Below are 14066 nucleotides of genomic sequence, written 5' to 3'. Positions count from 1 at the left end.
CAATGGAGAAACAGACGTAAAGAATAGACTTATGGACATGGGGAGAGGGGAGAGGGGAGGAGAGGGAAGATGTATGGAGAGAGTAACATGGAAATTTATATTACCATATGTAAAATAGATAGCCAAGGAAATTTGCTATATCTCTCAGGAAACTCAAAAAGGGGCTCTGTATCAATCTACAGGGGCAGGATGGGGAGGGAGGTTCAAGAGGGAGGAATTATGTATAGCTATGGTTGATTCATGTTGATGTTTGACAGAAAACAACAAAATTCTGTAAGCAATTACCTTTATATAAAAAATAAATAAATTTTTAAAACTCTAATTTTCATTACATCATTTAATGGTTAAAGAATATATAAACAAATTAAAATAACAAACTTGATTTCAGTGTAACACCGTTTCAAACTAACAGGTTTGCTAAGTAACACTTTAGGGACCCAGATCATGTTTTCATTTTCATTCACTCTAATACTTGCCTGTTCATAAATAACGTCAGACAATTCTTTCACCATGTCTTCGAAATTTGACGTGAGCTCTTCATGGTATTCAATCTGATCCTCTTTCATTAACCACTCATTTAGTTCCAGTGCAATGCTGCATGCTTGGATGAACTTCCTGTAGATGAAGAGCAAAGATAAAGTGTTTGTTACTTATTACTCAAAAGTCTCACTGATCATTTATATTTACTTTAACCACAGCTTGCCTAGAAGGAAGATTAGAATCCCATACTTTCTCAGTGTTTTTTCTAATGCCATCTCCCAAGTCTGAAATATCTGTTCTTCTCCATCTTTGCTTCTGGTTTCTTACCTCTTTCAAAACCTAGCTCAAAATATATAACCTCTAGGAAGACTACCTGCTTAGTCATTTACTTGATATGATATCAGCTATGGTTGTGCTCACAGTAGTTTATCTCTGTAGATAATGTCATTTATTCAAAAATAGCTAATTTGGGGCTATGTACCCAGTACAGTGTTATAGGCATGAAGTATCTGCCCTGGGTTGGTAAGAGTGGCGTCAGGGAGTTGATGACTTATCATAAGAATATTTTTCCATTATTTCATATGTTTATGTTTAATGTCCATAATTAGCATGCAAAACTTGGGGGACAAAGTACCTCACTGACCATTTGTTCTGTATCCCTATGATAGCAACTAGTAGAATCTTTTTCTACATGCCAGGCATTAATACGGAGAAGGCAATGGCACCCCACTCCAGTGCTCTCGCCTGGAAAATCCCATGGATGGAGAAGCCTGGTGGGCTGAAGTCCATGGGGTCGCTAAGAGTCAAACACGACTGAGCAACTTCACTTTCATTTTCACTTTCATGCACTGGAGAAGGAAATGGCAAACCACTCCAGTGTTCTTGCCTGGAGAATCCCAGTGAAGGGGGAGCCTGGTGGGCTGCCGTCTACAGGGTTACACAGAGTCGGACACAACTGAAGCGACTTAGCAGCAGCAGCAGCAGCGGCAGGGAGTAATAAATATTGAATGAAATAGGAAAGTATGGCCCTTTCAAAACAGAAAAATAAACCAATAGACAGTATCACTGATCTCCTAGAAAAAGACATTAAAACAATAGTATTCATGATCAAACAACTAAAAGAAGGTGTGGGAAAAGTCAAGGAAATTATGTATCAACAAAATGCTGATATCAATAAATAGCTAAGATAATCTAAAAGGAAACCAAAACCTTTTTCTTTCAGAGCTGAAAAATACAATAACTGAAATGAAACATCACCAGAGGGATTCAAAGACACATTTCAGCGGGTGTAGCCAATGTGAAGATAAGACAATGTCAATGATGGATCAGAGGAACACAAAGGAAAAAAATTGAAGAGGACAGAGGCTATGGAACCTGAGGAATATCATCCAGCAGGTGAACATGCACACTATGGGAGTCTTTGAAGGAGAAAAGAGAGAGAAAGGGGCAGGGAGACTATCTGAAGAAATAATGGGTGGAAACTCAAATCTTATGAAAGACACAAAACTCAACAAACTCCAAGCAGGGTAACTCAAACAGATCCATGCTGAGACATATGAAAATCAAATGTCAAAAGTCAAAGCCAAAGAGAGAATTTCTTCTTTTTAAAAAAATTAATGTTTTTTAATTGAAGGCTAATTACTTTACTATGGCAAAGAGAGAATTTTGCAAGAAGCAAGACACAAAGACTTGTCGCATACAAGGGATCCTGAGTAAGAGGGTCGGATTTCTCATCAAAACTTTGGAGGTCAGGAGGCAGTGGACTTTAAAGAAAAAACAAATCTATTAACCAAGAATTTTATATCTTGCAAAACTGTTCTTAATAGTGAGCTAGAAATTAAGACATTCCCAGATAAAGAAAGGCTGAAGGAGGTCATTAGCACTCAGTTTACTTCAGTTACTCATCGAGTCCTGCTCTTTGCGACCCCATGAACTGCACCATGCCAGGCTTCCCTGTTCCTCACCAACTCCCAGAGCTTGCCCAAAATCATGTCCATTGAGTCGGTGATGCCATCCAACCATCTCATCCTTTGTCATCCCTTCTCCTCCTGCCTTCAATCTTTCCCAGCATCAGGGCCTTTGCCAATGAGTCAGTTCTTCACATTAGGTGGCCAAAGTATTGGAGTTTCAGCTTCAGCATCAGTCCTTCCAATGAATATTCAGGGTTGATTTCCATTAGCATGGACTGGTTGGATCTCCTTGCAGTCCAAGGGACTCTCAAGCATCTTCCCCAGCACCACAGCTCAAAAGCATCAATTGTTCTGTGCTCAGTTTTCTTTATAGTCCAACTCTTACATCCATACATGACTACTGGAAAAACCATAGCTTTGACTAGATGGACCTTTGTCAGCAAACTAATGTCTCTGCTTTTTAATATGCTGTCTAGGTTGGTCATAGCTTTTCTTCCAACAAGCAACCGTCTTTTAATTGCATGGCTGCAGTCACCATCTGAAGTGATTTTGGAGCCCAAGAAAATAAAGCCTGTCACTGTTTCCAATGTTTCCCCATCAATTTGCCATGAAATAGGGGGATGGGATGCCATGATCTTCATTCTTTGAATGTTGAGTTTAAGCCAGCTTTTACACAACTAGGCTTGCCCCATATGAAACACCAAAGAGTCCTGCTGGTCACAATGAAAGAACATCAGACAGTAATTCAAACCTGTATGAAGGTCTTGGTAAAGGTAAACCCATGGGTAATTATAAAATCTAGTATTATCATAACAATAGCAACATATTTCTGTTTTTTGATTGCTACATGATTTAAGAGACTTTACATTAAAATATTATTAGTCTACAGAACTTTCCTGGTAGTCCAGTTGTTAAGAATCCTCCATCCATTGCAGGGGACTTGGGTTCAATCACAGGTAGGGGAACTAAGATCTCGCTGCAGGACGACTAAGCCAGGGTACCACAACTAAAATAGCCCCTGTACCACAACTACTGAACCCATGTACTCTAGAGCCCATGCTCTGCAACAAAAGAAGCAATACACTGCATTAACAGAATGAAGGAAAAAGAAACAAACCACGATCATCTCAATCAATGCAGAAAATGCATTTGACAAAATTAATACGTTTTCATAATGAAAACACTCAACAAACTAGGAATACAAGGAAATGACTACAATCTGACCAAGGGCCACTGTGGAAAACCCATAGCAAACACTGTATTCAATCTTGTGACAAGGGATAGAAATTTTCTTAGCAGCTTTTAAAACTTCTCCAAAAAGCTTATATTCAAAAATTCTTTCTTTTCTTTCCCATTAAATATCTAGATTTCTCCAGAGAAACCTAAGGAAATAGTTGAAGATAATTATCTGCCTAAGACAAAACATAGAAAAGAAATAAAAAAGAGTCAAGACTGATTTTAACCTTATAAAAATAAAGTATATGGTAAAACATTCAAGCAGTACATGAGGGTACACTTGAAAAATAAATGTTTTTCTTCTCCCTAAGACTCTAGTCTATCTCCTTAGGGATAACTATTAACACTTTTGTATCATTCCATCTATGGCTGATTCATACTGAGGTATAGCAAAAAAAAAAAACCCCACAATATTGTAAAGTAATTATTCTCCTATTAAAATAAGTAAATTAGAAAATAACTTTATATCATTCCAGAAATTTCCTAAGCATACACAAGTGAGTGTATGTAAATATCAGTTTTCACAAATGTAATCATCCTGCCCATAATGTCTGCATCTCACCTTTTTCTCTCAAGAATGTATCTTGGTTGGTTCGTATCAATACTTATACATTTTTTAAGTAGTTTACCTATATCCATTGTGAGGATAGTACCATTTCCTTAACAGCATGGACACAGATTGTTTCCAGGTTTTTGTTATATAAACCTTATAGGAATAAACATCTTAAACGTACATCTTTGTGCACATTTACAAGATAAAATCTTAAATGCAAAATTATTGGGTCCAACAAAACATACGTTTAAAATACTTCAAGGTGAATGTTTAAAGAGGAAAGCAACTTGATGAACTACAGTATACTTACTGGGCCATAAAAGGCAACTCTGAAGAAGGTGCCGAAAAGTCTTTTCTTTGCGTGCATAACCTCCAAAATTTTTGTGTAAGCTCCATGAAGAGTTCTATAAACTTAAGTTTCTGAAAATATGAGAATTAACAAATTAGCTTTAGTGTTTGGTTAGGTATGAAATGTCTACAATAAATGAATAAGGGGAAAAAAACAACACCATTTCCTTTTCAAAATGATTTTGGTGGGTCACTCGCACTCCCTTCGCCCATGGTCACAGAAAAAATGCCTTAACAAATTTAGGTGAGAAGGTAGAGCTTAAAATGGTCAAATAACACTGTAATTCTAAATATCATGCTTCATGTCATTCATATCTCAATGGTAGCGTATACAGTAAAAGCACTGTGTTATTGACTACTTTTTTCTTTATGTCTGAATTGTTGTAACTGAAAAAGAAGCAAAATGCTTTGCTTGACCCCTAAGGTGGAAAGATGCGAATAAACAATCATGCAAACACTTTAGGAGAGGAAAGTAAAATGCAGACACAAAAATAACAGCAAAAGCCTGAGTGGGGAGTGCTTTTATAACAAGTTCACAGACACTTCCAAAAAATATATTCTTCTACACACCCAGAAAAGGGAACGTACTCTGCAAAGAACATTATCTCGAATGTGAAAAGACACCATACAGAACAGGAGAAAATGTTTGCAAATCACATATCTGATGTTTTCTTATCCAAAATATATAAGGAACTCTCATAGTTCAACATCAATGACAAACAACCCAATTTAAAAGTGAGCAAAGGACCTGAAAGATATCTCTCCAGAGACTATATGAAAACGGCCAACAAAGACATGAAAAGCTGTTCAAAATCGTGAATCAGTAAGGAAATAGAAAGCAAAACCACAATGTGACACCATTTCACATGCACTAGGTTCCAAGAAGAAGCCTCAAACACAAGTGCCAATCAGATCTGCTGGTGGGAAGGTAAAAGGGATAACAATTTGGTGGTTTCTCAAAAGTTAACAGGATTACTCTGTGACTCAGCAATTCCCCTCTTAGGTATTTATCCAAGATAAACAAAAACATGCCCACACAGAAACTTACTCATAACTGTTTAGACCAGCTCTATTTGTAACAGCCAAAATGTGGAAACAACCCAAACATACAAACAAATTTTGGCGTAGCCATACCATGGAATATCATTCAGCCATGAAAAAGGAATGAAGTTCTGATCTAAGTTACAACTTGAATGAACCTCTAAATATTATGCTAAGTAAAAGAAGCCACACACAAAAGGTCACATCTTGCATTCATCTTTTTTATGACACGTCCAGAAGAGGCAAATCCATAGACGGAAAGCAGATTAGTGGTCACCAGTGGGGTGAGGGAGGGGGTGAAGAGTGATTCCTGGAAGGAGACGGAGATTTTCCTGGGAAGATAAAAATGTTTTGAAACTAGAGACAGGTGGTTGGAGCATAGTATTAAGACTGCGCTAAATGCTACTGAACTGCAAACTAGAAAATGGTTCATTGTACGCTGGTGAATTTCATTTCAGTGCTAAAAGGGCAGACCGGAAGCAGATGTTCTTTCTTTCACATTCTTTCCATACTATCTTCTGCAGTTGAAGCCAATTTGAGGGAAGTGTTCCTCCCTTTATGGCTGCTGTGGTTCACACTTTTCAGCTCATCCCATAAAGAACACTGAAGAATTACTTCATCCCATGCAGGATGCTTCAGAATCTATTCAGATGCTTGCCTCTCTACAAGGAAATAGGAGTCGTTCCCCAATAGAAACTACTGTTTCCTTTAATGTGTAGGGAAGATATATTTTTCTTTTTTCCCTATTAGTCAAGTGAGTAGCAAAATGTTCTCTGGGTTTCTAATAACCTGGTCTTCAACTTAAAAGAGTAGGTACTTTGGCACTTTTACAAAGGTTCTTAGGAGGCAATGCTTTGACAGAAAGAGCAATGCCAATTTTTTGTCTTGTCTCATAAGCTACTGTTTGTCATCAGCAGGACAGAGATTTAATTACTTAACTCATTTTTAATATAATCACTTGAAATCCACTATGATTTTTCAGCCATGTCCCCATATACAGCAAAAGCAGGGCAAAGAGTAGGAAGACCCAGAACCCAGGAAGAAAAAGTGAGTTTGATAAGAGCCAATTTGGAGAAGAGATGAGAACACTACACAGATGACATTAAATGTATTTTTTCACTCTGGGACCCTTCAACAATGAAAGGCTACTTGCTACATATGTTTAAGGATAAACTGATTTGCTTTTAAAAATGGCTTGAGTCTTAAATCACTGCTTTCCAGCATAGCAGGGGTAGAAAATTATGATATAGACTCAGATTCCTGAACATAAAAAATCCTGTTGAGTGCTGGTGGCAACAGCTATACTACTGTTCTTTAGTAATTCCCCTTGATCAAAGATTTATGTGGCAGACAAAACTGGAAAAGCTCCTCATAAAAGGGTAATTCCTAGTAACTTATTATCTCCACTACTGTCATCTGCTAGCAACTTTAGTCTCACCATCAAATTGCAAAGCATAGAATTACACCTATATCTCCTCCCAGACATCATGGAAATCCAGTAACTTTTTGTTTTTAGTGAGGACAACATGGATTATTCTCTGCCATGAGTGGAGAAGGGGAGATTGCTAGTAAAAATGCTGTAGGAACAACTGGCATAATGTTAATTCCAATACAGATTTGGAACATTGCATCCTTAATTTCATTTGGTTTTTCCAATGGTCATGTGCGGATGTGAGAGTTGGATTGTGAAGAAAGCTGAGCACTGAAGAATTGATGCTTTTGAACTGTGGTGCTGGAGAAGACTCTTGAGAGTCCTCTGTACTGCAAAGAGATCCAACCAGTCCATTCTGAAGGAGATTCCCAGCCCTGGGATTTCTTTGGAAGGACTGATGCTAAAGCTGAAACTCCAGTACTTTCGGCACCTCATGCGAAGAGTTGACTCATTGGAAAAGACTCTGACGCTGGGAGGAATTGGGGGCAGGAGGACAAGGGGACGACAGAGGATGAGATGGCTGGATGGCATCACTGACTCGATGGACGTGAGTCTGAGTGAACTCCGGGAGTTGGTGATGGACAGGGAGGCGTGGCGTGCTGTGATTCATGAGGTCGCAAAGAGTCGGACAGGACTGAGGGACTGAACTGAACTGAACTGAAGGAAGGACTGTAATTTTAGGACATTTCAGCGTTTTTTAAGGATAGGAACTTGAGACCAAAATAAAATATATAGGTGAATGATGCAAACATATCAGTTACTTTCCTCAAACTCTCGATGATTCTCATTAATTGGAATGATCAACTTGGAAATTTCAGAAATTCCTTCATAATGCTCTGCTTTCCATAAGCCATCCACACAATGTTCCAGCAACTCCAGCAAAACTTCCTGCATTGAGAAAAAATGTAATGAGGAATTATTGATACTTTTAGAGCTTTGGGCAAATTTACTTTTGAACTATTACAAATGAATAAAAAACAGAATGTACTACATTTAAGGAATGTACAGAAGGAGTATTGTTGTGTGATTATATTTTCTAAATGACATACACGAAGTATTTGGTATTGAACCCACATTCTTAAAAGTATGAAATGAATATTGACAATAGTAAAACTACTATTTACTTGGTTTTTCATATTATCAAGATGTTAACCATAGTTACACATGGTAAAATGTTCAGAAGTATTTTCCAAACTGAGGATATTAAATGTCTAGCAGGGTAAATTCCACTAAACCTATAAAGGTCCATGATTTTTGCTTTCTACTAAAATTATGTTTACACACAGTTAATATGAGTATTAAGGGAAGTTCACAATATTCAAGCTGCTGCATCAGTGACATCAGTGTTCATTAAATGATGTGATTTTGGTCAACAATGCTTCCTTCCTAACTGTTGGTTCTAAAACTAGTGAGAAATGATAACATAATACCTCAAGATAGAGATCTCTTTGCCATAATAACAGCTTCTATAAAACAACCATGATCTTATGTTCTCAACAATGAAAGGATGATGCCAATTACTCATACTATCCATAAGTCTGAACAGTTTGTTTCTATCTTAAAGAGATGAATTTCAGACCTATAGAAGTGACTGCTACAATGGCTCTTCAAGTATGTCCTGTAGTCAATTCTGAATTCATCTTTTTTCTAAACTAGCTCTTTCCCTTGCATTTCCTACCTAGCCAGGGGTCATATCCTATAGACTCTGAACTAGAAAACTAAAAGCAATTTTGACTTTACTCTTTGTTGTAAGTTGAACTGTGTCCCTCACAAAGATATGCTGAAGCCCCTAACTCCCACTGCCTCCAAATGTAACCTTATTTGGAAATAGGGTCACTGGTGATAATGATGAGAGAAGTTGATGTCATACTTGAGTGACTTACTTGCAGCAGTGATTTCCTGGGTGAGCCTTACTCCAAAAGGACAGAGACAAACAGGGAGAGCACCATGTGACTACAGAGGCAGTGACTGGACTAATGTCTCTACGAGCCAAGGAAATCCAAGACCAGCAGCCACCATCAGAGCTAGGAGGAGGCAAGGAAGGCTGCTACCCAGAGTCTCAGAGGGAACAGGGCCCTGCTGACACCTTGATTTCCAACCTCTGCACTCTAGAACTGTGAGACAATAAAGTTCTATTGTCTTAAATCACCCAGTTTGTGTACGTTGTTATGGCAACTCTGGGAAACGAATACACCCTCAGTCTTGACTCATCCTCTAATCAGTTCATCGTCAAGTTCTGCCACTTTCACTTCCTAAATACTTCTCAAATCTGACCCTTCCTCTCCATTTCTACACTCATTGCTAAGGTTCAAGATGTCATTATTGTTTTCTAACAGATCCTCCTGCCTCCAGCCTTGGCACTTTCAAATCTATCCTCCACAAATCTGCCAGAGGGTTTTGATTAAAATCCAAACCAGACTACACCCCTCTTCTCTTGTAATCTCACGGCTCCCCATCATTTGCAGAACTAAGGACAAATTCCTTCATTTGGCACATAAGGTTTGCAGCGATCTGGCTGATAGTTTATAAAATCATCAGTCCTCAAGCTAGCCTTGTACTTTATGTCCAGCAGTGATGAACTACTATTAGTTTGTCGGAAGCACCATGGTGGTGTCTTAACTTTGTGCCTTTGTCCACTCTGTACCCTCATGTCCTTTAATCCCTTTCACTTAGTTAACGCTGTAAGAAAAATCAGATTTCACTTCTTCCAGGATCCTTTGCCTGATTAACACAGAGTAGCGACACAAGAGGCCTATTTTTCTTACTATGATACTACATTGGGTGGATATTTATCACTATACTTGCCCGTTATATAAGTATCTGACTTTACAAGTAGGCTGTGACTCTTTTAGTGTAGGGACAACATATTTATTATACTGTATTTTTCAGTCACTAGCAGGGTGGTAGTAAATAGATGTTCATTAAATGTTGCTACTTGAATAATCTATATATTAACATTTAATAGTTAAATTTTCTATCAACAGTAGAAAGTAGGAACTCTGGGGAAAAAAAATCTATTTAAAACTAGTAATGTTTGTCCCAGGAATGTAAAGTTGGTTTACAATTAGCAAAAATCCAATGTAAACAGAAAGAGCCATGTAAACAGAATAAAAGAGAAAAACTGTGACGTCTAGCAATAGTTGCAAAAAAAGAATTTGAAAAAGTTCCATATCCGTTCGTAATGTTAAAAAAGAATCCATCCAGAATAGGGAATCGAAGAGATCGTTCTCAATCTGATAAAGAGCATTTATTAAAAACCTGCAGCCTGAACACTCCTCTCCTCAATTTGGGAACAAGTCAAACTGTCTGCTCTTCATTTCTATTCAACATTGTGCTGAAGATGCTAACCAGCGTAAGAAGGCAAGAGAGAAAGAGAGAGAGAAGGGAAAGAGATCAGGAAATGTGAAACTATCTTTCTGTGCAGATGACATGATGGTGTATGTAGAAAATCCTAAGGAATATACAAACTAGTAAAAACAAGTAAGAGGATTTAGCAAGGTTGTAGATCATAAGATCACCATATAGAATCACTGTATTTATGTATGCTGGCTGTTGCTGCTGCTGCTACGTCGCGCAGGTCATGTCCGGCTCTGTGCGACCCCACAGTCCGGCAGCCCAGCAGGCTCCTCTGTCCCTGGGATTCTCCAGGCAAGAATACTGGAGTGGGTTGCCATTTCCTTCTCCAATGAATGAAAGTGAAAAGTAAAAGTTAAGTCGTTCAGTCGTGTCTGACTCTCAGCGACCCCATGGACCAAGCTTACCAGGCTCCTCTGTCCATGGGATTCTCCTGGCAAGAGTACTGGAGTGGGTTGCCATTGCCTGTTTCAATTTATGTATACTAGCAACAACAAATTGAAAAATAAGATTAAAAACCCAAACAATACTATTTCCAGCAGCATCAGAACATCCATTATCTAACAAAATATTCAGGAAAGGACTTCTACTCTGAAAAAGCTCAAAATATTGCTGGGTGAAATTAAAAGCCTAAACAAGACTTGATTGAAAGACTCAGTATTGTTCAAAGCTATCCATTCTCCACCTAGTGATATATAAATGTAACAAAAGCTCGACAAAGCTTCCAGCAGGCTATTTTGAGGAAAGAGAAAAGATGATCTGAAATTCTATATGGAAATCAAAGGATACAGAATAGCCAAAGTGACTTTGAAAAAAAGAACAAGTTGAAGGACTAACACTATATTTATTCCATAACTGACAAACTTGCAGCAATCAAGACAGTGTGATATTGGTATCAACATGGTCAAATAGATCAGTGGCACAAAACAGAGTCTAGAAATAGATCACAAACATATAAAGAACTGAAATTTAACTAAGGTGCCAAAGCAATTCAGCAGGGGTAAAAGAAGATTTATTTCTCCCCAAATGGTGTGGCAATGTAAAATACCTGTCTACAAAAAAATGAATCTTGACTTCTATCTCATTATATGCTAAAAAATGAATTCTAAAGAGATTATAGACCCAAACATAAAACTCAGGAACAAAGTTCATAGCAGAACATGTCAGGCAATATCTTCACAGTAGCTAAGAAAGGATTTCTCAGACCAAAATATACACACCAACACCCCCCACCCACACACACAAATAAACCATAAAAAGAGTAATTGGACTTTATCAAAACCAAAACTTTCTGCTCAATAAAAGACTTAGTGAAGAAAATACATAAATGAATCCAACACTGGTAAATAATCTGCAGCACATATATCTGATGATGGGCTTATATCCAGAATATAGAAATAACTCCTATAAATCAACAACAAAAAAAATAAAATTTCTAAAATGGCAAAAAGAATTGAACAAACATTCCACAAAAGATAAATGAAAGACAAAAATGCAACACCATTATTAGAGAAATACAAATGAAAACACAGTGAGATCCACTTCATGTCTACTAGGATGGCAAAATACGAAAAGATTAGCAACAGCTAATGGTGGTGAGGAAGTGAAGCAGCTGGAACTCTCATCCATTGTTGGTGGGATATAAAATGGCCCAACCACTTTTAAAAAACTGACAATTTCATATAAAGTTACATAGAAAACTTCCCAGGAACCAGCAGGGTATTTACTCAAGAAAATTAAAGCATATGTCCATAAAAGGTCACAGATAAGAATGTTTAAAGCAGCCTCATTGATAACAGTCCCAAACTGGAAGCAATCCAAAATCCTTCCACTGGAGAATGGGTTTTAAAATATTATATCGAGAGAACAGAATATTTAGCCATAAAGAAGAACTTATGATTTACTCCACAACATGGATGTATCTCAAAAAATTTCTGCCAACCAAAACAGGAAGATACAAAAGGTAGATACTGAATGATTTCATTTTTATGAAAAACTGTTAAAACTAATCTACATCAGATATTGGGGCTGGCAGACTGACGGGAAATGGACGCAATGGAACTTTCTGGGCTAATGCACATGTTCTACTTTTTGGTTTCTCATGATAATGTTTACCATGGTGTTATATGGGTGTAGACAACTGTCAAAATCCATCAAGTTGTCCACCTAATAATATGTGTGCATTTTACTGTATATTAATTTATCTTTAAAACTATTTCAACTCAAAAGTCAGAAATGCAGTCTTAAAAACAAATTAAATTATTAATGGGTTAATTCACCTACTTAAAGAAGCCACTAAATGAACAATAGTTTGTATCTTTCATTTCAATGAAACTTGTATATCAGTGGCAATTTTCCATTGGCTAGGGCACGAGGAGGGAGAAGGCAATGGCACCCCACTCCAGTACTCTTACCTGGAAAATCCCATGGGCAGAGGAACCTGGTGGGCTGCAGTCCATGGGTCGCTAGGAGTCGGACATGACTGAGCGACTTCATTTCACTTTTCACTTTCATGCATTGGAGAAGGAAATGGCAACCCACTCCAGTGTTCCTGCCTGGAGAATCCCAGGGAGGGGAGCCTGGTGGGCTGCCGTCTCTGGAGTCGCACAGAGTCGGACACGACTGAAGCGACTTCACTTCACAGACAGCAGCAGCGAGCAGGGCCACAGGGAGAAACCCTCTTATAATTAAAGCTGAAAGATAAAATGGCACTATCCGGAGAATATGATTCTTATGCTGCGTATACCTGAAATGAAACCTAATAAATTATTACTGTAGACCATAGAGGTTCCAGCAAATGTGTTTTACAATAGGAAACTGATTATGGTGTGGTTTGAGTAATTAAGATATTTACTATTCCATTGAGTACAAAAAGAGGGGGGGGCGTGGGTCAGGCGTAAGCCATTCTATCTATGTGAGTGCTGTTTGGAGGAGCAAGAAAGGGAGTGCTGGCTGCAGTGAGACTTTGGAGTGCAACTATAATATTTCCTACTAATATCGCCGGCATGAACTTCGCCGTGTGGTATCGTTTTCTTTTTGCTTACTGTATTATCCCATCTGACATTAGAATGACTCGATTTCATAGCTAACGAATTCTCTAACGCCATAAAAGATTTCATTTTCTATAGTTTTATACCTTTTTATACCGCCAAGAAAAATATGGATTTTATAGAAATTATTACCTTCCCAGAGTGGGTTGAGTTACACAACAACTATATTTCTATGCAGTGTCAATAGCAATGTTAGCACTGGCACCAAGTTAAAGGTTCGCTATTTGGCTCTGGCACTTTGTCCAGATTTTCTTTTAGCTCTGTTGATGATTAATTTTGATCAGCACACGTGTTTAACATCAAGCTTCCGGAAGAAGTCGTAGTTCCTGCGAAGTTTAAGCACAGTTTTGATCTATTTCATGTGTTCATCCAGTTTTGTTGGTCCTCCTTTTCGTTGGAGCTATGAAGCTTTTATCTCATACTGTACTTATGTATTGTTTGGAAGCACCCCTAATCATTATTAAGCACCCTTTTCCTGGTATTGGCTTATTATATATGTGACAGTTGATTATATTTTGTTACGATGTTGCCGTAATTACTTATCTTTTTTTTGTATTTTAGTTTTTTTCGATCAGTTTAAGAGTTCTTATTTTCTTATTTAGATGTTGCTTATACTATATTTTGCTAATCAATTTCGTTGAAAGCGAGACTCTCCCGGTTGG

The 14066-nt window shown here is 37.8% G+C and overlaps 1 protein-coding gene across 1 annotated transcript; it reads right to left on the bottom strand.

Annotated features, from left to right (window-relative positions):
* Positions 1–378: 378 nt before the first annotated feature.
* On the bottom strand, positions 379–12810 carry LOC108635225 (dedicator of cytokinesis protein 11-like; the record flags this gene model as incomplete). Its single annotated transcript, XM_018045471.1, has 4 exons — positions 12769–12810; positions 7766–7888; positions 4490–4599; positions 379–615 (listed from the first exon to the last, which is right to left on the bottom strand). Coding segments are annotated over exons 3-4 (323 nt in total), but the record flags the coding sequence as incomplete, so codon positions are not given.
* Between the last annotated feature and the right edge of the window lie 1256 nt (positions 12811–14066).

Source organism: Capra hircus, unplaced genomic scaffold (assembly GCF_001704415.2).
Source record: "Capra hircus breed San Clemente unplaced genomic scaffold, ASM170441v1, whole genome shotgun sequence".
In the NCBI taxonomy this organism is placed as follows: Eukaryota; Metazoa; Chordata; class Mammalia; order Artiodactyla; family Bovidae; genus Capra; species Capra hircus.
The sequence above is the reverse complement of the archived record's forward strand: the minus strand, read 5'-3'. Positions and strand labels throughout refer to the sequence as shown.